The sequence below is a fragment of the Periophthalmus magnuspinnatus genome, chromosome 5 (genome assembly GCF_009829125.3).
Source record: "Periophthalmus magnuspinnatus isolate fPerMag1 chromosome 5, fPerMag1.2.pri, whole genome shotgun sequence".
Lineage (NCBI taxonomy): Eukaryota > Metazoa > Chordata > Actinopteri > Gobiiformes > Gobiidae > Periophthalmus > Periophthalmus magnuspinnatus.
In genome coordinates this window covers 32,521,223-32,548,443 of record NC_047130.1, presented here as the reverse complement: position 1 = coordinate 32,548,443, position 27,221 = coordinate 32,521,223, and the positions used below count along the sequence as shown (strand labels likewise).

The following is a 27,221-nucleotide window of genomic DNA, read 5'->3' as shown; positions in this document are numbered from 1 at the left end:
ATAAGTCCCTCCTATCTTCCCCCTTTTTTTAGCCTGTGCAGTGGACCATTATTTGTTCTGGCTCATTCTCGAGAGCCCACAAGGATTGCTCCTGTCCAGATTTGGCACGCTGATACAAATCAAACAAATGATTGCATGCAAATAAGGGTTGAGCGCAGTGGGGAAGAGCTAAAGACTATATTTAGCTCGCGTCACATTCAAACAATGTGATTCAGAGCATACATCTTGTGCAGCCTTGTGTTCCTTTTTTCACCCTATGAAGGATGATTTGTTCTGTCTGGACATTCCCCAGGATAATGAATGAAATCATATTGAAAACCTAGAGTGACACTTTAATTGTTTGGAAATGGGAAATATTGGAATTTCATTAGGAATAGGATGAGGAGTTCTTGCTGCACCAAATTTGCATTGACAGGTTACCACAAAGGCTAATCTATTTGTGGTACCACAGAATACAACCTTATCTCCTGCAAACTCAAATGAGTTGAAGCACTGTATGAATGTAGAAAAAAAAAAAAAAAGCAATCATTTTCTGATTCCAATTTTTATGTACAACTGAATAGCATATGAATGCTTATTTTTAGGATTTGAATATAACATTTTGGAATCTGCATTTTATATATATATATATATATATATATATATATATATATATATATATATATATATATATATATATATATATAAAAAACATTAGAGATTTGGCCTGTAACATGTAGCAAATCATGAACATGCAAGGCTCATTGTACAAATTGTTTTCAAGATTTTTGTTAAATAAACACAGCAGAAAAAACTTTGAACAAGGTATTTCAATCTAATTTGGTCAGGTTCAGCAGGCCGGATTAATAAACCCAAAGGGGCGTGTGTGGCCCCCAGGCGATAGTTTGCCCATGTCTGGTCTAGAACGTAGAAAAGCACTATAAAAATGTGACCATTTGCCATTTATCTAGGCAGTGTAAGGTTTGTGTTTTTTTTTTCTTCATTGCTATTGCCATAAATGCTAATTCTCTTGAGGTTAATTTATTAAGACCCTTCTCCAAACTTCTGTCTCTTCTCTGTCTTCAGATATTGAAAACATCTCATTGTTAAACAAGTGATAGCTCTCCCAAACCTACAAGAGCCCTCTGTTCTGATCTGATGAAAAGACTCAAGCGCTGAAAGAATTTGTTTGATCTCCAGAGATGACATTATGAATCCATTATATAATGTGTTTAAAGTTTGACTTGTATTAAAAGAATGTGAAGAAAGAGTTACAAAGGCAAGGTCTAAAATGATACTTGACTGAATCTAAAATACTGCTGCTAGAGGTTGTTAAACCAAAGACTAATTTTGCATAGGTCCTCACTGTTTAAGTCAAAGGCATACACTGGAGCTCTAAGAGTCCTAGCCTCAGCTATTTCTTTGCCATTTCCCCTCTATCTGTGTTTTACAGTGCAGTATTTTTATAGTCACAGTGTAGGGTGCTTTATAGAGGGGGCTGAAACAGTAGTGCAGTTCAGAGGTATTATAACACTACTTCATCAAAACCACTTTTACAGATAGTACTATTGCTACTGCTAAAGTGTCAACCTACCTTCCATTCGTGAGACCCATTTAAAATCTGGTATGTTGTTGGAAAGTAATGTTTTGACGTCAAGCAACTCTTACGATTCTTTGAATTTCCTTAACCTGAAAGCAGCTATGCTGTATAGACAAATTTAAAGGATTCATATATAACATAACATTATATAAATTGGGGCTTTGGTAATGTTATGTTATGCAAAAGAAATTGTAGCAAAATGTTTTCTATGTTTATGCAATATTATGTTTTGATTTGATGCATCTCAGCCATGATCCTTTCTCATCTCTTTCCTCTCAGGTCGCTGGTGGAGGCGAGGCATCGCAGGGGCAGATAGAGATCTTTTCTCTCAACAGGCCTGTGCCCAGGGCAGTCAAGAGCCTGCAGCTGGGTGCGGCCGTGCGCTGTCTGGAGTATGTACCTGAGCTCTGTACCAATGAGGACGAGGCTACACTTCCCAAGTCTCCCACCGGGAGCAGCTCCAACATTTGTGTTGGTTTGGACGATGGGCGGTAAGTCTCATAATCACAAAACCATCTGTGGCTGCACAATACAAGTAAACACGCCTGTGTGCTGATTTAGAAGAGTCAACTTTAAAATTGGATTTGTCAGAATTACAAAAATATATATAAAAGATAGGACACTATTAAATGCCACAGACTTCTTCAAATAGTTAGTAAAAAAAAAAAAGTCTCATATCTTTTGGCGGACCTATGTAGGCTTTCCAGGGCTATTTTATCAAAGCATGAAATCCCCCAAACATACCATCAAGTCCGCGCTTGCTGTTTAGGTCACATTTTCTCATTCTGTGGGAGATTCCAACAGTATGTAATGGGGGTTAGGCCTAATCTTACAGGTTCAGTAAACACTGATTCATATAACATACACTCTGTGGAGTGTGAATGGTGACTTTATTTCTGCAATCTGGTGGTGTTTGGACAAACAGCACAATACAAAAACAAAAGATGTCAATAAGTGCTATTACAACTATTTATGTAAGAAGAGTAACATTTTATACTTATTATTTATCAGCTAGAGTGAGGTAAACAGCTGTTAGTTTGTCACCCTGAAGAAGACTATGATACAGTGAGGTTCAGATGGCATTTCTAACATGAGAAAGACAAAGTGGTTCCACATAAGAAGTGCTTTGCTCTGGAGTGCACTATTAAATCAAACGCTATGAAAACAAGGCACTCTGTCTTTTGAAATGACACTCATTCATCATGTTGGCTTGTTCTGCTTTGGTTATTCCAGTGTTGTGGTGTATGGCAGCATGGACACTACAGCACAGTGTGTATTGACCCTTCATGACCCAGAGGGCTGCCCAGTGCTGTGCCTCAAGCACTCCTCTCTGTTCCTGTTTGCTGGCCTGAGGAACGGCACCATCAAGGTTTATAGAAGGAACCACAGTGGTAAGACACTGCCAGGGCTGGGGTTGTCCAGACGAAAACAGTTTTTAACAGAGGGTACTGCATGTATTGCTATAAAAGTATGAACGTGGATCTATGAAGTAAACAAAAATAAGCTGTTCATCATGGTACTTTAGTGGGACATATAGTAACAGATAGGAATGTTCCTTAATGTGTAAGAAAGGTTTAAGGTAATATAATGCCTGATATATTGATAGTTTTGACATTTAATATGATGGCCACTTTACCTTCTTTAACCCAATGCATTTCAGTTGAAATAAATTATTATTCTGTGTTAAACTGAAACATAATTTTATTGAATGGTATGGTGCCAAATTGAATATGTAGTGAATTCATTATGATAAACTGCTTTAAAAGGTTATGCTTACTCAGTGTATCACCCATGGCTAATGGTTTTTCCACACTGTATGTATGAAAATAGCAGTAGCGTGTGTGTCTGCATGTGTGTGTGTTCGCGCATGTGTGTGCTGTGACAGGTTTATAAGCCTTGCACTGGACCAAAAGAGGACTCTACTCTCTATCTCCGCACTATCCACAGGCAGCACTAACACAAAAGCTCTATCACTATTCATTCTTACCTGGCCACAGTAAGTCAGGCTGCTGCTCCTCTGCTCCTCTCTCCTCCCAAGCAGAAAGAATGATTAATTACACCAAGCTGCTGCCTGCCGATTAAAAATTACTATTCATGCTCTGAAAAAAGAAGAACTTTCAGAAAGCAATGGAGGCTGGTGGAAAATGTTTGTGGATTTGCTATGCATTTTACAAATGTATGCCCTTGACTAGGAGACTGCTGTCAAAAACCGCTGCAGTAGTGAGAAAAATGCCAAAGCTTGAATATAGCCTTGCATCAAAAGGATAACAATGCATAAATCACATTGGAGAGATTTGAGAGAATGGTATATCGAAGTTTATGTAAGACACATAAATTATACTTTGTCAGAGTCTTAGACATGTTTAAATAGTGGCTTTGAAGAAAAATGTATTTATGTCTAAATCATTTTAGGAGGCAAAAAACAAAAAAAAACAAGATACACCTTGAATGCATGTTCTGCACATACCTTTGCCAAAGCAATCTAGCAATGTTAATATTTTTGGACCTGCAGTAGACTCATAGTTCAAAGTTAGGGGGTGAAAAAGCTTTCCTTTACAAATAATACTGTGCACCATATACTGCTCTACAATAAAGAGTAAATAATCAAATGAAAACAAACCATATTGTTTTAGTGAGGTTAATAGCTCTAAAATACCTTAACCAACATGCACTATCAGTGGGGGCTTCATCTGAAACTTGGCTTTGTGGTGTCTCTATGGAGACAGATAAGTTTAATCATACTGTGGAACATTTTATGCACCATGCATTCTCCAATTCTGCCTGTTAAGTTGATGCGTTAAAATATTTTGGAAGGCATACTGGATCCCATTGTATTTGGCGCAGGTTTGGAAAAGCTGCTGTGGAAAAAAGAGACCAGCGGGGGGCATTTACACCACAAGTGAAATTTTAAAAGGTGTCAAAATGACCTTTATAACATGCCAAGCAATTAACCCACCATAGTCAGATGACACTGTTGGGGCCTGCTTATAAAAAGGCAGGAATCAACTTAAAATGTTAATTGAATGGCTGGATGTACTCTCCTCTCTAATTTGGCTTCAAAACACTAATATTTATGTAATGTACTGTATATTGTGTTGCTGCTGCGTGTATTCCTTGATTAAAAAATACTTAATTTTCACACTGATGAAGCAAAACGGAAAAACAAAAAGAAAAGGGCTGTTTGTTAGAGAAGTTCTAAAGTGGATTAGAGTGTTCTTATGTTGACTTATTAGCATGTGGGTGGCAGCACCCTCTATGGCTCAGCACACTGTGAGCATTTCCACTGGTATTGAACACACTATTAAGTTGAGCTGTAGTTTATATTGGCTCTCATCCATTTTTTTCTCTTTAGCTTAAAAAAAGGAAACCTACACTTTAATTTCTACACTGTAATTTCTTGCATTCAACAACTCTGAGTTGACTAGTTTGCCCTTTTTGCAGCATTTTCCTCATCAAGACCTGTGCATTGTGAACAATCAGAAATAGATCTTATTACTCACATTAACTGTAACATGGCATTTAAATAATCTCGTAACTCCAGAAATCAGATCGGATTATTTTATATCATGTAAACATAGCCAGTGAATTGTCAGAAGCCCTCCTGGCATGCTTTTGTAAAATGTTACATATTAGTTATGTAAAGTATATCTTTTTATTTTTTTTCCTTTTGTGGCAGATGACCTTTGGGAGACAGAGCCATGCCGGTCGGTGAGTTTGGGATCAGAGCCGGTACAGACACTGCTGGTGCTGGATGAAAATGTGTGGGCGAGCAGTGGGAATACCGTCACAGTCATGAACTCCTCCAACTTCAGTCTCCAGGTTAACACAAGATGAGAGAAAGTGTTGGCACATTTATGCCACATTTATTTATCAAACATCATGATATATTTGACTTGTAAATCGTTAGTATACTATAAGAAGAGATAAACATGGTTACAAGGTGGTTTATGCATATTTGTTAACGTTGGTCATCACATGATGATTATCACTATCATATTATTGGTATACTTTATATTTGCTGTCAGTCCTACGTGGTATGACAAGCTTTTGAGTGTAAAGTGGGTGCATCCTAATTTTCTGAATAGTTGTTGTTATGTAAAATCTTTTATATTGACAGAGCGCAGCAGTAAAGTGTTTTGGGTTTCATACAGAGACGTGTCAGTCCTTTCTGAATAAAGCTACCACAAATCCTTGGCTATTGTCAGAGCTGCCAGGTGGCATTTAAAAGACAGAACCAAAACTTGTGAAAGCTTTTTTTTTTTCCTCATCTTTACACAGAATACAACTCAAACTCACTAGCACACAGTGTTTATTGAAATCATTCCATCTCCCTTTACTAAAATAAAGTAATTGCACATATTGCAAATGATATTAGTTTCTTTTTTACCACAGAGATGTATTTGTGGGGTCTAAAAGGGTTGAGGAGTCTGTTTTGGGGGCTCTAATGGATGCCTTGATTTTTGTTGCTGAAAAGCACACAATTGTTTAATTATTATTCTGTCATTGATCGCGCTGTGTGGAGAGTAAAAGGTTCTTATTAGAAAGCTAAAAAAAAATGGGTAATATCACTGTTAAAATGTCTATTCACTCATATGGTATAATGACTGTACCTATCCTTTTTGGCATGGTTTATGTTAAATACTGAATTCTAAAATACAATTTAAACTTTATCTGTAATATTTATAAACCCAGACTAAAATGGAGACCTTACCTTCTAAGCTTTTGTAGTAGCACTATAAATGATGTAAAAGTGTCTGATAAGTGTCTTAAGGTACAGCCTGCCTGGAGGTGCTCTTCTCTGGCCCTCCTGAGACAGAGGCTTAATCAGTCCAATGGCCACACCAGAACAGTGGCTTCGTTTTGGTTCATTCTTTCTCCCGCAGAGCTCAACAGGTCAAACAAGTCAACTCTGGTTACTTCTTCAGCTAACCTTGTCTTCCTTACTAATACTTCCTTACTAATATGTCCTCCAGGGGGCAATAGCTGCTTTGGGCCGTTCGTGTGTACAGAGAGGAGAGGGATTTTTCAGAGGTATAATGCAGCATACCTGGTGATGATACATAATGTCATGGCTGTATGTCAACATGTTTATTCATTCATAAGGTCACATTGAGAACCAATATCTCTCCTACAAGTAAGTGTTCCCGTCTCCAGGATTGGCAGCAGAACAAGTTTGCAATAATACATAACATATTATATTGTTTATTACTATGAACATGCACAAGTCTTGTAGAAAGTTTGCATTTTCTTATATTCTCAATATTGCCACAATGGTGATGATATTACAACAATTTAATTATTAGGACATCCAGTAAAACATCTCCTCTATACTTTATAAACCCTGTTTTGTCATAAGTGAAAATAAAGTAAGCACGTTATTGCAGTATCTGGCAGCAGTATTAACTCATAAGCATATTTAGTACATTTTATTACATTGCATTCCCCAGACCCCTAACAGGAATATGAAGAATGAATAATATCTTCTGTCACTCAAAGTACAAAGTGTCTGAACTAGTTTTCTCCGTAACGCTTGTCCATTCTTATTGCCCTGTGGTTATATAAGATCTTATGTCAGAACTGCTGCCCTTTTCATTTATTCACCTCATACTTTGCTGAATGTTTAACACCACTAATTTCTGGAGTCAACCTAGTCGGGCCTCACGAATATCAATGTAAATTCCAAATATTCAGGTAAAAGAAACCCAGGGGAGGATAAACACAAATAAGTTTTTATTCTCTGCTCCTCGTGCTGTTTGATTATGCTCACAGCCCATTCTTCTGGGACTACAAGAAAATTATAGTCCTGACAAAAACATCCAAAGTGAAATTTCCTGGGAAGTGACAGACAAGTATGCATATGTGAAATATTATCATTCATAACAAACATATTCTCCTCCAGAGCTGAAAAATAAAGATTAGGTGTTTTGATAGCACATATGTAAACACAATTATTAGCCAAAACACAATATATCATCATGCTTAAATATATGGATGAATAAAAAATATGCTTTGTAGAAATGTATATCTTACTTATCTTACTTACCTATTTTCTTTTCTTTCTGAAACCAGTTCAAGCTCAACATATTCAGTACATTTAGGCCTGTTACAATAACAGTTTTGAAGCACGATATATTGGTACAGAGAAATACTGCAATAAACGATAATATTGAAATTCGCTTTTTGACACAATAACATTAATGCAGGATAATGCCAATAAATCATTTTTAAACCGACTGTGTCATTAAAAGGCATTAGCTGCACTTAACAGAACATAACTCTACTATTATTTGTCAATAATTAGCCATCAAAGTCATTTATTCAACATTTTACAGCTCAAATGTAATTGTATTACAACAAAAACACCAAAAATGTCCCCACTTTTACAAAGAAAATTTACAGACCATAAATACTGAGCCCCAAAATATATTACTCCAGCTTTCATATATTGAATGTTGAGTCAATATAGTAGTTATTGTGACAGGCCTAAATACATCCAAAATTACCCAGTCTGTTTGTAAACTCATATGCTAGCAGGCTGAGAGGAAAAGGAAATAATACCTCAAAACAAATTCTCATCTACACTACTTATAAAAATACACTTTTCCTGGTACTGCAGTTAACTATAAAGCATCTTTAATATGTGTAAATAAAATAAACATTCATAACGTACTCATATGTTAACATGTTCAGCTTACATACCGAAGCAGCCTCATATTCCCTAAAGTGCAGCAGCTGAAATGTTGCAAGGAGAGAGCAGAGGTCCATGTTCGCTCCTACTAATGATTACACTGATTTGGCCCATAGAGAATGCTGAATATGTCACAGCAAGCCCAGTGCCAGCGGCTACACCATTTTACCCACTCACTGCCCTAGGAAAAACCTGGCCTTTAAATGTTGATATAATAAAACATTTAACTGCATACAAGGTCAGGGTTAGTACTGTTATGTCATCCAAATTAGGCCATAATATGTTGCCATGCCAATACTTGCAAGAAATGGCAGTTAATTGTATAATAAAAATGTCTAATAGTACTAACAAGACCCATTACAGTGTGTTATCACTGTAATATTTGAAATTGCTCCCATTGAAAACATTTGAGCAGAGGAGGGACCTCCAGCAGTGTATTTGAAGCTGTTTGGAGCTAGTGCAATTTATTTTAGCCATTATTTATGAGACTCTATGTTAAGGTTAAACAGTCTTCTGAGGCTATTCAGAGTGGAGAAAATTTTCCAAAAAGGTATGTGGGTTTGTGTACAGAGAAAACTCAAAAGCCTCTTCATGTGTAGCACTAGTTGGAGAGTTACTGGTGCGTCGCACATCCTTGTGGCATTGATAGAGTGTTGGTGAGCTGTGCGTTATTAGCTTGCTCCGCTAACTCCTCCACTAGAGACGTCCCCAAACAGCGCAGCCTTAACTGCCTTGGACTCACATGGGCATCTAGACTCTGATCATTCCTGACTGGCAGCTCCTTGTTCCTTCCTCTTTCTATTACTTTTTCTCTTTCCACCTGTTCTCCTCCATCACTCACACATCCACACTCACCCACTCCACTCTGTCTGTTTGTTTCATGGGGAGGGGGACCTGGCCAGAGGACAGACACACCTTGTCAGTTGGCGTAATGAAGGCCTAATGAGCTATTTAGAGCAGATGTAGTGTTTGTGGCGCTACCTGTTGTCCTCTCCCCTCTCTCTGCTGGTAGACCTGTACTGGGATACTGATGCTTGGTGCAACACTGCTGAGTTGAGTGTAAAGGGCACATTACCACTGTCAGGCTCCAGTGAACAGCTCATCTCTGTAAGCATAGCTGGATTTAGCAGCCTAATAGCAGGTGGCTGGCTCGGGCCAACTGTTGTGGCTCGTCCTTATCCTCTCTTTGACACAGACCATGTTTCATTTACCCTGCGTACTTTATTTTTGTACACAGTTTCCACAGTGTACATAGAGTCAGCTGTACTTGGAGTATAAGTTCAGGTTTGGTAGAGTAACAGTTTAAGTAGACCTTTAATAACAAATTAAAGGCACTGTACCTGATTTTTCTTTGTTTTTTTTTTGTTTTTTTGTCTTTTAAAATGTGAAAAATAGAATGGTTTAAACTATTTGCAATGGTCCACACTAATTTATCACTTTCCTAGCACATTCTTAGCTTCCTAATTCTTCCCAGTGATGAGATATAAGTGCTTTTCACAACTTTTAAAGGTCAGACTGGTGTTTCTTCTAACAACAGCTAACATGCTGTCCACCAGTGTCACAGCTGATAAAACACTTTATGAAAATGAGACCGCTGTGTGCTGTCTGCATCTAATAGTAAAGAGCTAGACTAAACCCTTTAGGATAATACTTTATTTTACACTACACTACAAATACCTGTCATTAAGAAAAATGTAAAGTAGCCATATTACTACAAAATAACTCAATATGTAACAACCGGTAAGTACAGTAATTAGATGTTACACAATGACTCAGAGCGCATTTACTGAAGTATGTACAGAAACTGTGACTCAGAGTAATTATGGTTCACTCTGTCATCCTGTGTTTTTAATGCACATTTTACCATGACTTGATGTATTTTCCTACTTTGTGAGCTTGCTGCAGTAATTAGTCAATGGTCTGAGGATCATTTCAGGCAAAGTCATTTGTAAGAGAATACAATACAATATTCATTATGGCTAGTAGGGTGAAAGGAAATCCATGTAACTATAAACATGACAGGCATGGTATTCAATAATGTCAGACAGGAAACAGAGTAAATATGTAATACTTTAAATATATTAAAAGTAAATACTTACTTTCGTTTTTTTTATGTAGGCATGTGTGAGGTTTTTTTTCTGAAACACTAAATGTATGAAAGTTTCCACTCTTGCATATAAAACAACTGAATAGACTTTGACAGCATGCAAGTTTGAGAGGCAGGTGAGCAAATGGCCTTGTAAAGTCTAACTCACTCTATATAGGGCACACAATCTCCCAGGCGAGCTCCCAGTGCGCCTATAGCGTTAAGTAATAGCAGTAAGTGACTGAAGGTGAAATTTGCACTTTTATTACAGATACCTTCTGTTTGTTAGCCACCATCTCCCAGACGGAGCATGCATCTGCAGCTGAGAATTCATTTGTAAAGGAAAAAACACACACATCAAAGACTTCTCGTCTCTTTCCCTAATTTCAAACAAAGAAGGGCCCGTTGGCAAGGGCGCACTAACAGGTGGTAATCCGCCAGTGCACTCATGTTGAGGAGCTGGGTGTGCCTCTCATCTTCACTGGCTGACTAATCGCTCGGGCTGGTGCAGTGACACTGATAGGGGCTCCAAGATGGTTCCCAAACCAGCCCCAGTCACGCCTTGGACCGGGGGGCTGCGTGTGTCCCCATGATAAGGCTCATTGCATTTACACAGAGCTACTCATTAACACTCGTCACCCCAAACTCCTTTTTCCCATTGTGCTCATAAAACATTGCAGCCAGAGAAATGCTGCAAAACATGCCCCGTGCATCAGAAAGTAAAAGACAAAATTAGGATGCACTTTATTTACAGAAGATTCAAATGTAGTTCTAACCAAACACAGAGGGATATTACTACTCTCCTCTAGATCTGATATGCTCATGTTAAGTCTTTGTACTGTGTTTGTAACCTCATGAACTGAAAATCTCCAGCAAGCATTAGTCACATAGGCATCAGTATGAGAAAGCTCTGGAATTCATACACATATGACATCATATTTAAGTTGTAAAAACGTGTACATTCCATTCAATTACAAGTATCTTAATTTAGCTCATTAAGTTATACATGTTAAAAGTGTTAAGAAAATATGTAATTCTTCTGTTATTCACTGAACCTACATGTTGCACAGGTAAAATCCTCTAGCTAAGGTACTCCTAAACAAGCATAGGTCAAGATTTGGACATGGCTGGTCCTGACAGGTTACTCCAGTGGCATTTAAGGATGGGTCAAATGGAGAGAAGGAATTTTGTTTCGGGGGGCAATATAGTGTACCTTAACCTTAACCTCTCATCTCTAACCCTTATAATAACCTTATGATATATACTGCTTACACATGTCAAGTAATAATGAATGTCAAGTAATACTTCTTTGCTCCATTTCAGAGGTTTGAAGTGCACCCTGACCCGATGGTGAGTGTGGCCCACATGGTGCAGGTGGGCGGGGGTGTGTGGATGGCGTTTTCTGAAGGCTCTTCCATTCGCCTCTTTCACACCGAGACGCTGGAGCTTCTGCAGGAAATCAATATCTCCATGCGCTCTACACTGCTCAACACTGGTACGTTCCTCACACAGAGACAACCCCAACCTCTGCTGAAGCCATCTGCCAGCACTAGGGACAGAGGAGGTGGCAGAGGTTCCAGTGACGGTGCTGTCTGTAGCAGCATATTATTTTGTTCATGGATCTCACCTGTATAAGTATCCATCTCAAGTGCTCACCAGAACTGAGCCACGAGTGAAAAGGAGGAATTAATAAAAATGAAATAAAGTGGTTGAGGAGCAGTGAAATGGCAGCAGTAAAGATTTTCAAACTGGAGGTTCCCATGGAAACACTGCCTTTTATTTAATGTTCAGGCGCTACAGGTACTTTTCCCCTTTGCTTCACTGGCACAGATGCAGTGTTTTCTCTTTTCAGCTTATATTTATATTTATTTATATTTTTAACATAACTCCAATAACATAATGTATAATAGGGCCTTTTTAAAGTTGCATTCTTAAAGCAGGTCTGGTTCAGTGAATGGATATTCTTCTGCACTGATATCCTCATCTCTGAAAAGCATTGCATAGACTGACTCTGAGAACAGAGTTTCATCAGCCTGATTGAACAGTTACCAAGCTGTAAATAGAGCATGATGGCTTCCTCATTCACTTATAAATAAAAGAGGGACATCCCTAGCTCCACCATTCTTTAGAAGAATGAAAAGTGTGTTCATAGCTTCACTGCACGGTGTGTTCATTATTAAGGGAAACCTTGAGCACAGTGCTGGAGAGAATTGCAAAGCTTCCTTCTTTTTAGATTTGCCCAGACAAATCGAACTGGTCGAACTGGTTTATCATTTGAGCATAGATTTAACCACAGTTGTGTCAAGTCAAATTAATGAATTAAATCAATTATTGGGTCTTCATTTTGCCCTTTTGCCTTCTTTCTTAAAGAATCTGTCTCATATATATATATATATATATATATATATATATATATATATATATATATATATATATATATATATATATATATATATATATATATATATATATATATATATATATATATATATATAATTCCCTTTCAATTCTCTTTCAAAGTTCACATTTCTTTTCATGGAAATGCTTCTTGATAGAGTTATAAATCCAGGGCCATACTATCTGCGGAGAGCTGGTGACCCACAGGTCCTCCTCTCGCAGCTCTGCCTCTCCTGCTGAAATATGCAACACATCTGAGGCAGGGTGGCAGCCCGGCACAGCGGCCCCGCGGGGAGATCCGGGGGGAAAGCTGCTGATCGGTTCATGTCTTCAGGGGGTTAAAAGCAGAAAGAGCTTTGAGTTGCGTTGTGATTTGTTGAACTCACTAGAGACCATCCCTTGATGCTGTACAGATGTGCTTCATAAAATAGTAATAGTTTTCTTTTATCAATGGCTGCCTTTTTCCTTTAGGTTTTTTCTTGACTATAGGACAAGCAGTAATGATACAGCCCCTAATCCTTTCCTTTAAAAACTATTTCTCCTCAACCGGGAATTATACTGGCTGTAAACAGCAGTGAAGTTTCAGAAGCAGGCGAAACTGCTGATCTCCTCTCCGCTAATGCCTTTAATAGCAGCGTCCTCCGGGTGCAAAAATATTACTCCAAAGTAAACTTTCTTTCTGTGACATATTACATGGAAGTAAGAATTTATCTTTAGAGACAACACTCTTTTTTAACACCAGAGCTTGCTATGGGGATAAACTAGAGGTGTGAGATGCTGGAGTTAAGATGCACCTCCTCAAGTGCCATTGTCATTATGACTGTTGAGTCCTGATAAAGAAGCTATATCTATAGAGTGGGTGTCCGCATCAGGCATCACTCCTTCATTTCCAGCCTCTAGTCAAAGTACAAATAGACTCTGTGAGCAGGTGGCAGACAGTATTAAGAAAGCGCAGAAGGCAAGCAAATTGTGACCCCGCTATAGTCGCTGTGTCAACCCATCTGCTGTTCTGTTTACCATTTGGCTCTGCTTCCTGCTTCTCTGTCTGCAGAGACTCCTGATCTGATGATGTCACAGTGACATGTAAATGAGGTCTAATCTTACAGTGACAAAGAGCAAACATGTAGTATCCGTTTACATATTTGGGATAATATGAAATACTGCTGTAATTCAATTATTTTGCAAAGTGATTATGTTCAATGTGTCAAGAGGATTCAGTGAATGTGCCAGTATCCATTACACTAATACAGTTCTAAGTTATACCTTCAGGAAATATACTCAGACTTACATTATTATGTTTTAGCATTGTGCAACATTAGTCCCTTCAGACACATATGTAAAAGGTGAAATCACTTATGTTTAAAGTGGTCATATTATGCAAAATCATCTTTTATGTGCTTTTAATGTTTTGATTTTCCCTTAAGATAAGCTGTGTAAACATCCTGTATTGTCCTGCATACAAAGCATCAGTGCTCAGAAATGTTTTTTTTTTTTCGCCTAGCTGCTATCTACACATAAAGCTCTGCATTCAATTTGTATTTATTTATGTATATATATATTGAGGTACACTGCCTGGCCAAAAAAGTCACCACCTGGATTTAACTAAGAGTTACTGCAGTTGGTCAGGTCTAGGTTCAGCATCAGTCTGTGCTCAAAGAATGAGGTCAGCTGACACCTGAATATACTGAATGACCAGGTTATTCCATGAATGGATTTTTTCTTCCCTGATGGCACAGGCATATTCCAAGAGGACAATGCTAGGATTCATCGGACTCAAATTGTGACAGAGTGGTTCAGGAGCATGAGACATCATTTTCACACATGGATTGTCCACCACTGAGTCCAGACCTTAACCCCATTGAGAATCTTTGGGATGTGCTGGAGAAGGCTTTGTGCAGCAGTCAGACTCTACCATCATCAATGCAACATCTTGGGGAAAAATTAATGCAGCACTAGATGGAAATAAATCTTGTGACATCGCAGAAGCTTATCGAAACAATGCCACAGCAAATGTGTGCTATAATCAAAGCTAAAGGCGGAACAACCAAATATTAGTGTGTGACCTCTTTTTGGTGATGACTTTTTTTTGGCCAGGCAGTGTATTTTAAAAAAACTGCCACTCAGTACTGTGTTCTGCTATCCGTAGACATCAGCTTGATGTGTGTCTGGAGTTAGTTGTGTTGACTTTTATAGTTGCCTCTCACATTTTCCTGCAAGCCCAAGTAAACATTTTTATTCAAGAACTAAAAGTTGAGAACAGAATGTTAGTTAATAAGTTATCAACATTACTTGTTTGCCCTCATTATGTTTAAAATTCTCTCTGCTGAGGGGGATGCAAGGCTTGCATTTCAAAATAATTTAACCTTATTTTTCCTTTCAACTATGTCAACGGCAGTGAGACAAATCCAATATTTCATAAACTTATGTAATGTGGACCCCTGGCTGCTTGTGCTGTGTGTGTGCTAAGCTTGTCAAACGCAGATCAGAGTTTAAGCTTTGCACAAACACAGGCCAACTTTTATTGAGATTTGGATGGCATTCAACAGATAATTAAGGTTTCAGAAACCCATTTTCCTATAAATGTGTTTTGCTGTCTGCACTCTTGAAATAACTATCTCAAGAGAGCATACTGTCTTGGTTACTTTACCCTGATCCAGTGATTGTGAAGGTAATAATTTATTTGCGTTTGGTTTTATGTTTCAGGCCAAAAGATGCGAGTCACAAGCCTGCTTATTTGCCAGGGTCTCTTATGGGTGGGCACTGCTCAAGGTCTAATTGTCACTCTACCTGTTCCCAAATTGGAGGGCATCCCCAAAATAACAGGTATGGTCCCATGGAAGCATCTGTGTGTGAGACCGGCCTCTCCAGAGGTCAAAAGCGAAGCAAAGTGGTTCTTTATGATAGAAAATTACTCTGCTCTGCCCATTATTGGGGTCACACTTCACATTTTCCTTGTGGCACTAAGAATCACAGCAATGAGTTCCAAGTCAGCAACACAGCAATCATACAGTATGCTATATATATAGAAAATATTCTTCTAGGGTAATTTAAAAAGTGCCTGGCAGCGTTTTGTTTATTATTTGGGCTGAATGAGGTCATTAGATTTCCCCTTGCATCTGCACGACCATTTTTTACTGCCACTCACTTTATTGAACAACATGTAAATGTAAATAACCTGCAACAGTAATTAACACAGTCACAGTCTGAATGAAGTCAGAAGAGTCAAAGACACATGATGAGAATTGGATTCAAATCTGTTTTCTCTAAAAATAACTTATTTTACCTAATTACCTACTTTGTACTATTACCTGGAACTAACTTGGAAGACAATGACAAAAGACAAAATGCTTAGTAGTAGTACCACAACCATAAATGATAACTTAATTAATAATGGGGCAAAACCATACCAAAAATGTAAGTAATAGAAACTGAAATAAGGCCTTAAAATGTATTCTAAAACAGACTAATTACCAGTAAAGAACACCACGTTCTTGACTCCTAGTGTTTGTTAAACGTCTGCAGCAGCAAGCTGAAGACAATTAAAAGATTTCTAATTTTATCTGGTGTAAATTGCCTGCCTTGTCCTCTGTCTTATGTAAAGACAAGGTATTGTTAATTGATGGTTGTACATTTGTGGGACAGGAAAAGGGATGATTTCTCTGAATGCGCACTGTGGGCCTGTGGACTTCCTGGTGTCGGCTTGCAGCTCCCTGTCTCCTGAGCTGCTGAAGAGGGACTCCTGGTGTGACGGGCCAGACTCTGCGTGTGGAGGAGACGAGCGCACTGACTCGTCTTCTCAAGAGTCGCTCCAGCAGGCCTCTTCAAACCAGGGAGAAGCCAAAGGTAGGGGCCGTGGCGTGCTCCTCCAGTACAGGCTGCGCTCCACTTCAGGGTTGCCCGGACGACCATTAACAGCTCAGGGTGACGAGGTGTCCCAGTCGTCCCTGGAGTCTCTGGAGCACAGTGTAGAGGACGGCTCTATCTACGAGCTGAGTGATGACCCCGAGATGTGGGTGCGAGGACGCCCCTCTGAACGGGACGGGGGGCGCAGGGACCGTGTCAGCTCTGTGGCTGTGCTCTCTGGAGGGAGGGGCTTCCGCAGACTGAAGGAGAGAGGCACAAACAGGACAGGTGCCGAGAGTGCAGAGAATGTCCTCATGGTCTGGCAGCTCCCACTTACTGTCTAATGGTGTTATACATGTATTTATAGATGTACGCAATGGTACGCAAACTCAAGGGATTTTAATAATATAATGAGAGTCAGGTGATGCAGGTCAAGAATGCATAATTTAGTCCTACTCTACACTGTCTACAGTAATAACTTACAATAATAAGATCTGATTGTACAGTATGTGGTCCATCCAGCCTTAAAGGTGGAGTAACCATTGGTTCACTGCTTGGAATGCAGTGCACACTTAGTATGATGTACAGCAATTATTTCCCAGTAATCCCACATTGATAGTAGGCTTTGTGAGATTCACATACCCAAACAATTAGGTTTTCAGTAATGTAATTGTTTTTAGTTGTTTTTATTTTTGTTATTCCAGCTCATCTCATTGCACATTGCACACTGGTGTTGACTAATCTTATTGTTTTGCCTTATTTTCTAATTAAAAAACACATTAGCTAGCTAAGCATTAATGAGGAGATAGTTTAAGTGTGCAGTGGATTAGAATGGCTTACTCTGCCTTTAAAGACTGATGCTTGCGTTTAACCTCATCATCACGGCGTGTGCTCTGCCACATCCATTTAAAGTGAAGCTCTTTTGTGTGCGCGCCTGCTCATGGCACAGCTTAAAGATGCAGTCTTTGTTGGATGTGCCATGCTCTGCAGACTTGGAGATGGACGCCTTTTATCTGATCCTGTGGGAGAGATCCCATCTGTTTAGAGCTGAGAGCCTGGGACTACCGCCGCATAACAAAGCACATCACTATATTAGCTCTGCCAGCCATTCCCATGTCCCTTATAATGTGAATGTACAACACCTTCCATTGTGGCTCAAAATGGACTCTTTTTAGTCTTTTCAAAACAAGGTAACAACTTCAGTAGGACTGTCCCAGTGGTAGAAATGCCTTTTGCTTACTGCCTTATGTCACATTGGAACAAAATGACTCTAAAACTAAAGCCAAAACACATGAAATGATGAGGTCAAGGAGTCAGTGGGCTTGAAACAAAACAAACCTATACACACCTCTACATGCACTTAAATGAAATGTCTCCTGTTCAGTAATTATCAGACTTGTAAACAACATCACAATCTGAGACACAGAAGAAAACAGACAATGAAAGCACTATTCAAAACAATAATAATAACCTGAAAATGTCTTAATTATGTTGAGATTCACTATACAATTATTTCTAATCTTTATCCATACAATAAATAGGATGCTGGCACATGTCAATGAATTTAAATGTCTTGGAAAACCTCCTTTATTTTAAAGGTTTACTATATAACTTTTCTGGTCTCCGTGGATATATTACTATGTTGTTGGAAATGTTCCACAGTGCGGTATTAAACATATCTATTTTACATTAGTATTTGTGAAAAACTCACTGTGACCAGGGTTGTCTTTCCACCAGATCTGACATGCAACTTGGCCTGATAACATCACCTGTTTTTCTCGATGGAGATAATTAAATATAACACCATACTATGGAACTTTCCAGACAAAGCAATAACATATCCATGGAGTCATGTAGGTATCAAAGTTACATAGGGAACCTTTAACTAATTGCTATAGTGAAATCTGATCACAAGAAATCAAGTTGCTCAAGCCTGGATAAATGAGAGTAAATGGCTGGAATAATGTAGCTTATTGATATACATAATTGGAATTAACAGAGCATGTAATTATTGGTAACTGTCAGCATTATTTGAAAAAGGAATGTTTTTATTTGGAGCTTTCTTCTGAAGATTCTGTGTTTTTATGTGGGAAAAATATTTATTAAAATTCAACCATTTTTACTAACAAACTGTTGTGCATAAACTGAAATAATAACTTGCCACACACAGCATTGATGGGTTTTGCTCTGCTCTTTACAAACTAATAGCATGAGCAGCCTTGTCAACATGAACTTCTGACTTCACCAAAACAATGTACCAAACAAGGAAATAAACGTGTTTTCACTGAGCGCCAACAGGTGAAGCACCCTCACTGCAAGGCCACAGACAAAATAATTAAACAGCTGCACACATTATATTGTTTTTTTTTTACCAATTTCTATCTAGTCTTTACTTTCACACACAGATCCCCGTCTCCCTCCATCATTGATGAGGCATAAAGTTCACAGTTAAGATTCCCCCACCAGCTAATTGATAATTTTCTCCCTCTATTCTGTTTTACAACTGAAGATTCAAAAGCATTTTAACAGCCAACCATCATTCAAAATGTAACAAGCCCTTGAATGCTGTTATTTTCATGTAAATCTGGGCCTAGAACTCTGTTGTATCTTTAATTCATGTCGTTGAGGTCAGAAGTGGTTTTATGGTCTCTAGAGGGATGTTCCTCTACCCACAAGATCCTATGCTGCAGGCTCTACCAGGATGCATCTCTACCAGCATTCCCTCTTATTATTCTTTAGTTTACTCTAAACATGGCTCAATTACACTTTTTTCAGTTGTTGCATTAGTATGCTGTCCGTTAAAGGTTATTAAAAGTGATAAAGTAAATTTCAAAGTTTAAAGCATGTTAAGGAAGAGACTGTCAACATGCATGTTGGTGTGTACAGCATAGACCTATTTAGATTTAGATTCCTTATGAAAGTTTGCTGTTGGCTTCCAAATACAATATATACAAATAATACATACATAAAAATCATAGTCCATACCACATTAGGTGCAACTCTGTAATTGATAGGGTTTGGGATTATATTTAATGTAAAACAATGTTAACTTAAACTGTAAATTTAGGTTGAAACAAGCAGTCAGGAAATCACTGTCCTATGGGCACATTTTCATATTTCAATTGCCTTACTAATCCAGCGACAACATTTGTTGTCCTCTGTCCCTGCTTTAAACCGGGAAAAGGGGGCCTTTTTACTCTCGCACACGTGGGATATTGTCCTTAAGAAGTCGGACTGCAGATGGCGCTGTCATCTTGTCTTCACTGCTAGGAAGACAATGCCAAAAACTGTTTAAAGCAGCTGATCACGTGACTACTCTGAGGAAGACCGGTGATGAGTCGTTGAAACTGTCAGGTATGAAAAGAAAACTAAACCTTGAATCTACAGAAAATGTAATCTATTGAAAAATAATATAGGACGGCAACATGAACATCACTGGACAATGCATTGTGTCAAGTCATAGCTCAAGGACAAATTTTGACCTTTAGTCCCTATAATACCTTCACGGTTATTCATCACATGTAGGGGCCGAACCTGATATTACCTAGTGTGTTATTTATGCATGAAAGTCAAGTATTGTAAGTCATGTCATCACTACTTGATACATGGAGCATAACTGCCATTACATGTTTTACATGAATGTCTAACATAAGCTGAAGGCACAGTAAAAAACTAAATCACTACTTTGGTATTTCCCCCCACAATATTATATAATCATAATTTATTTTCTCTATACGGTGAGTTTGCCTTATTAGAATGTTAATAATGTCACACCTTTCTTAAGTCAGCAAATCCACTCTTTGATCGTGGAACTTGCTTATTTAAATTACAATGAGTTTCCCGTCTCATGTTCTGTAATCCTCTGATTTAAAAAGGCAATGCAAGCCCTTATGTAAACTCAAGCTCTCAGTCTAGACGGGAGGAGATAGAATGTGAGTATCATTTGTTAACTATGTTATTTTCTAAAGGGCAAAACCAAATGGTTGTATTAATCTATAGATGAAACTTGTTTTGTTGAAAGTTGAAAGCAGCCATGTTTGATCCACCTAATTTTCTTCATAGTATATTCTACACAAAAATGTGCAAAAAACGTATGACAACAGTACTAAAAAGAACTAGCAGCTGAATGCAGGAAAGAACCACAACAATGGACCCATTATGAGGAATCATCCCCTATACAAACTGCTAATGGGAGTGGGGCAAGGAAACATTGATAACCTTTATAGAAATATGAATGTATACCGCGCATCACTGCATACATTTACATTTTCATTAAATAATATGTATTTAAATCATATGCTGCATTTCTGACCACAAAAGGCACTTTACATTGCATTATATGCATTCACCCCACATCTGATATTAGGAACATGTAACCACAGTTGCTCTGGGGTGAACTGATGTAAATGAGGCTGCCAATCTGCAGCAAGGTGTGAGAAGTGTCATGCTTAAAGACACAATGACAATATGCACTGAATATGCCATGAAATTGGGTTACCTGTTGAGATCAAGATCACTCTACAAACTTGACCTGCAGGAAGTCAGATCGCATCAATGGAAAAGTACAAATAATATATAATAAAGCATGCAATAAAATTATTTCTAAGATACAACAGTAACAATGCAAGAACACCGATTACATTATAATCATTAGGAACCAAACTTCAAACTTGTTTTCCAGAGATTTACTACCTGAAGCTTCTCATTAAATTATTTCTTTGAGCTTGGGACAGGCATCAAAGATGATGCTTTTGGCCACTATTACATTAGGATGTTGCTAGATGTTTCTGAAAAGATAACCACTGGTGTCTACATGCTAGCTGCACTTCTAGCTGCACTTTTGATCAAGCTGAACCTCAGGTGAAGACTGATGAGAAACCTACCATTTTCAATTCTGTTCACATTTTTCCTCTCTCCCTCGCTGTGTTTTCTTATGTGTTCGAGGAGTCAGTGGCCAAACCAAATCCACTATCCATCATCGTAGGAAATGAAGCAGAGCCATTTCCTCCTGACCTGTTACCGGGTCATCGCGCTCCTTTGCCTTTTGACCTGAAACTTACATTAATAGCGTTCTCTTCCTTCCAACTCAGCATGGAGCAGTCACGCCACATAAAGACTTGTACTGCGAGCCCGAGGGGGGGGGGGGGCAATGACAGGGTAAATAGGAAGCACTCAGGTTTAAGTGTTTAAGGTGACATTTAGATGATAACTGTGTACGACTAGGCTGATCAAAACCTGTAAAGGCAAACTAGGCTATCTGTACACTGTCTCTAGAGGCAAGATGGATTATACAAAATGACAGGGCTAAAGCAGGGATAAACTGAAGATATCAGGCACTGTACCTGATATTCACCACCTTAAATATGTGGAAAACAGCATTTTAAAGTGTTAGGGTTAGGGTTAGGGTTAGTGTGTTAAGTTATTCCTCACTTAACTTGTTCATTCCACACACTCTAATTATTCACCTTAATGGGTTTATAAGCAATTTTCACAGATGAGAGCAGAGTTTATGTTACATTAAAGCTAACAACAACTTGCATAACAATCATTGTTTAATGATTATTGTACAATAAAACTATTTCTAATGAGGTGAAGACTGCACATAGCAGATTTATTTTTTACCTCCAGAGCTGCTTATGTAACATGTACCAAAAATCTACAAAAAAGATACTTAAAATCACTGCTGTTAAACTAGCAGTGTGATTCGCACTGCTGGTGTCCCCAAAGAGGTTGTGACTGAATCTACTGTAATAGTGTCAAATAGTGGTTCCCAACCTTCTCCCAGTGACCTCTATTTCACCCATGGATACATTGACACCCCTAACATCTTTCTCCCACCTGAGAAGCTACTCTCTTATGAGGAAACCATAATAATTATTGGGTTTATAAAGATGTTATAGAACAGTAACAATGAATAAATACTTTATAGAAGAAATTAACATGCCGTCCCTTCATTAAAATTCACACAGTCTAGTTTGGACCTCTTTTCTAATAACCCCTGGGGACCCCCTGAGAATCTTTAGGGAGTCAAATCAGGGAGTCATAGCTTAGGAATGACTGGATCCCACTCGTTGCTCCCTGTCCACTGCTGTACTTCTACTCTAGCTGGAAGAAGTTAAACGCGAATAGCGGACCCCGAGAGTCATTTTTGCACTTGTATAGACTGGGGATCTTCAAATAAATAAATACACACAGAATTACAATCTCAAGAAGAAACAGCTCCGTGATTAAATACATCACAAACAGAACAAGCTTTCATCTTTCATTGTTTACTTTTGCTGCACATTCTAATTTCTGCTTTTCTGTCTCAAGGCTGGTGTCCTGGGAGTATATCCACAATACAAACACAATAAGGATCTACCGTTTATGGAGAACACCCATAAACGTGTTGAGGAAAGTGAATGTAATGCAGATCTGACCAGACAGAGCTGAATCGTGCCTTGTACCTGGCTCAGCACTAGAAAATCTTCACGCCTTCTAGCCAAATGACAACACGAGAAACCCCAAACCGCTGCGTTGGCATTTTCTACACAGACAGTACAGAGAGCAAAATAGTCCTGCTTTTTCTGGTGGGACTTAACAACCTTTTTTCTTCCTCAACCTTTCTATAGATATTTTCTGCCAATTAACCCTGCCCGCAGAGAGATTTGCCTATCTTCCTGCCCAGCTTTGCGCCTGTGCAGCTCGCAGCGCCACTCTCCCGGTACATCTCAGGTATAATTTGCATGGCTCGGTCAAGGCTAAACTGGAGCAGATGAAGCGTTGCAGTTTGAAGGTGTAGCCCACTGCTACCCCCTTTTTCTCTCCTCTTGCTTTATCGGCAAGACCCCTAAAAGTCGGGCTGTATTTGCATTGCTTTTCATTTCCAGCAGCTCAGCGGTGGGGAATGATAAAGGAAAGGCATAGTGTACAAACCTCGTCTAACAAAGAAGGGAGTAGTTGGTGATTTGCATTTGATTCTAGTGTTTGTACTTTGTATTCTAACAAAGATGTGACCCGAAATGTGGCCTCCATGTAGAAAATGAGTTGATGATTTGGCTAGTGGTTTGTATTCAGCCCTTCATCCATGTGTGGTGTTATTCTAAATATATATAAGCCTTATTTAAAGATGGTGGTGTTGGGAACTAGAGGTAAGATCGGGCCTAAAAAATCCAGCCCGACCCGACCCAGGCCCGCGGGTATTAAAGCCCGACCCAGCCCGAGCCCGACCAATTAACTTGATTTGCAGGCCCGAGCCCGAAGCAAACCCGAAATTTCATATTTTATTTGTGAGGATAAAAAAAAAATAATAAAGAACCAAACAAAGTTAAACATGCGTAAAAATAAGCCTACTAATAAAAAACCTTCGCCACTAACTACTGAAAATGGTCTAAGGTCCTGACAGCAAAAGTCCACGCACTTGTCTGTGATGGCTTGCTTAGCGCGAAGAGGTGCGGTCTGTGGGACAAATGATAATATAGATGTTTGACGATCATCACTTTTGCCAGTACAGCTGTTTAAATGCCTGCTCAGCGTCGAGGTGCCAGTCTTTTTGCTCTCGTATGAAAGCAAAGCGCCACATTTACTACATTCAGCGAAGCCAACGCAAGTTTCTGTAGCATTTTCAACAATCAATTTGAAGCATTTCCACACCTCACTCTTGCCGGTGCGTGTTTGCCTTTTCAGTTCCCCTGTGCTTAGTTTATCCTTTACTTCTTGCTGCTCCATATCAGGGATACCAGGTCAAAATAGATGCAGACTTGCGGAGGGGAAGAGGGGGCGTTCACGTGCGCAGAGTGTGCTCTGGCTCTGCGGCTCCTGTTTAGTAGTTAAATAGCAATTACCTTACAGCGCCTTCTCTGTTTTATCCAAATAATTTTTTTTTATAACAAGTATTCCTAAGTTTAGTATCCACACATTGTTTTAGTATACATTTTTATAAACATATATTTATTTTAAAAAAGTCAGCTAGAGAGAAGCCCGACCCGACCCGAACGTAATGATTGACATTTTAGGCCCGACCCGGCCCAAAATTTGGGTCGGGTCGGGTCGGGCTCGGAATCGGGCTTGGGCTTAAGATCTTACTTCTATTGGGAACTAACTATATACATGTATTTTACCCCCTCATCAATGCAAGTCGCATTTTACCACAATGCAACTTTCATTGCATTGTGATATTTGATCACATGTTACTATACCTCCCAAGACTGAAAACAGCACTGAACAAAATGCAATTACACCCTTAATTTTTCTAGTTAAACATTGGTTGGTCTGGATAAAAATAAATAAATAAAAAAATCTGTTGTTTTATATCCATCTATTTAATTTTGTCAATGCAACATATGAAAAAAAAAAAAAAGATTTAAGCTATGAATTGCAGTTTGATGGAAGGCAAAATCGTTCTTCTTCTCATTTGTGTGAGATCCATGGCAGGAAGTAGGTAAGTAGGTAGGAGTATAGGTATAGGTGTACTGTACAGTTTTGGCCACACAAAGGCAGGGAGCAGCTGTGATTTACATATGGAGAGAATGTGGGCTGTTCTGCAGATAGAGGGAAGCCTCAGGTGGTGTTAGCGTTCTCCATCTCCGCTCTGAGCTGATGCCTGTCAACAAGCGATGCACGAGTCCGCCACGGGGTCGGGTCACATCAATGTGTCAGAACTGGCCGACACAAAGCCATTCTCCCCTTATCAACATAGGAGGAGAAAATTCAAATTGAGGTTATAGTTGTTTTCAAGCAATGGCAGATGTTGTGAAGTGTTTAAAGCTGTCAGTCTCCTGGCACTTTTATGTGGACACGGTCGGGAGACGAACGCACGGATATGTTTTATTCAAGCATTATTTTCAATCATGCAAAAGATGGATAAAAGTTTGATTAGTTTACATTATTTAAAGAGGCCCCATGGGATTGTCTGCTCTTACACTGCAATGCTCTGAATAATCTCATCTTACACACACATACTATTAGTGTTTGTAAAAGACCTGAGTAGCTGCAGTAATCTTATTTTATATTGTAGTTTGTATAGTTATCTTATAGATAGATCTTGGGCCACAAGAACATTCCACAATTATAGAATACGTTAGACTAGGCATGCCCAAACTTTGGTCCGGGGGCCAAATGCGGCCCTCAGACCTAGTTTTCTTGGCCCTCAAGCTTCCAGATGAATTGGCCCATATTATCTATATAACAGTACTTTTTACTGTATATTTCAGAAAATCTACTTTAACAAGCCCATATAAAATATTTAATGTTTCCCGCTGAGGATGTAAGCATGGATAAAGGTCTTGTGGTTCAGTGTAACTTGTAATAATAACGCAGATTTGATGAATTCACTGTATTGGTGACCAGTCTATGGCCCTCAGTCAGCTCTCAGCATTGTCTGTGTTTTTATATGTGGCCCTTAATGAGAAAGGTTTGGAGACCCCTGCATTAGATAGATTAGGTGTGAGTGTGAAGTAACATCTACTTTTTTTTTTTTGTAAAAAAGAGACGCGTAGAAAAAATGTTATTAATTCATTCATTATAAATTAAATTAAAATCTTGTCTTGTCTCCTGGACCCAATCTTGTGTCTCATTATTTGTGTTGCATACCAGTCCTAGTCGGTTGTAACTATGGAAAATATGAGAATTCGATTAGTAGTAGAGTGCACAGTTGCCAGTAGCAGGTCACACTCATTCATCAAATAAAAAGGTAAATAGTGATTCTTATATCTGACATAGCTGATCTGTCAACTGAAACCCAGTGTTTATGAGAGTAAAGAGGGTCTCCACTCTGAACATAGGCAATTTAGATTTAGCAATTTACCTAAGCAAATATTTGCGTAATCCCTCAGTCGTCCAGGTAAGTAAAATCTGTCAACTGGACAAAAAGTGGCTCTTAGTTGTTAGTAAATCCATAAGAGAATGTACCGACATTGCGAGAGCTCCTCTGGACTCCAGTCCAAAGGAATCTCACTGTTTGAAGACAGTGAGGTTCAGATCTGAGCTAGAGAAAATAAATGATTTGAGAGGAGAGTTAAAGAAGGCAAGGCAAGGCAAGGCAAGGCAAGTTTATTTGTATAGCACAATTCGTACACAAGGTAATTCAAAGTGCTTTACAGAATAAGAAAGACATTAAAATCACACAAATCAAACATAAATAATCACAAATAATCATCATAAAATCAACATTAAAAGAGAAGAATAAAAAAAAAGTGCAGAATAAAAACCTGTCAGTCATATGCACAGCTAAACAGAACTGTTTAGCTGAAGAAGCATTTTTTGTTAAGAAAGACAATCCTTCCTTGAACAGGAATGGGGGCCTTAGACATCATCTATCCCCCATCTATAACTCCATCCTCAGACACAAAATAAATAAAGAGAACAAAGAGAACAATAGAGCTAGCCAGGATACCAATTGATCTGATAGCACCCATTAAGAGCTGAATGAATATGCTAAGTATGACTCAGGCACAGTTCACACTTAGTGTAGCTCAATAGACCTAGCCTACATACAGAAACTGTAAACAAAAGCTGTTTCCAGTTTTAGTGTAGTTAGCTTCTCCCTTCAGATAGAAATAAGGCAGTGTTCACCAGTAATCTCACCAGAACTGATGAAGCGGCTTGGATGAACAGTTCAATGTCTTCATTCCTACAACTTTTTGTCCAGT

The 27,221-nt window shown here is 38.7% G+C and overlaps 1 protein-coding gene across 2 annotated transcripts in view; it reads left to right on the top strand.

The window, feature by feature from the left end:
• The window catches only part of arhgef10la (Rho guanine nucleotide exchange factor (GEF) 10-like a), a 113,355-nt gene extending 94,542 nt beyond the window's left edge, over positions 1 to 18,813 (top strand). Inside the window, exons 22-27 of one of the 2 annotated variants that reach the window (XM_033966214.2) lie at positions 1,859 to 2,070; positions 2,813 to 2,970; positions 5,256 to 5,398; positions 11,677 to 11,848; positions 15,454 to 15,573; positions 16,393 to 18,813. In XM_033966214.2, the coding sequence (XP_033822105.1) occupies positions 1,859 to 2,070; positions 2,813 to 2,970; positions 5,256 to 5,398; positions 11,677 to 11,848; positions 15,454 to 15,573; positions 16,393 to 16,937 (1,350 nt within the window). In that variant the 3' untranslated portion in view covers positions 16,938 to 18,813. The remainder of the gene's footprint in view (positions 1 to 1,858; positions 2,071 to 2,812; positions 2,971 to 5,255; positions 5,399 to 11,676; positions 11,849 to 15,453; positions 15,574 to 16,392) is intronic. The other variant, XM_033966215.2, reaches the window with a different exon arrangement.
• Positions 18,814 to 27,221: the final 8,408 nt, after the last annotated feature.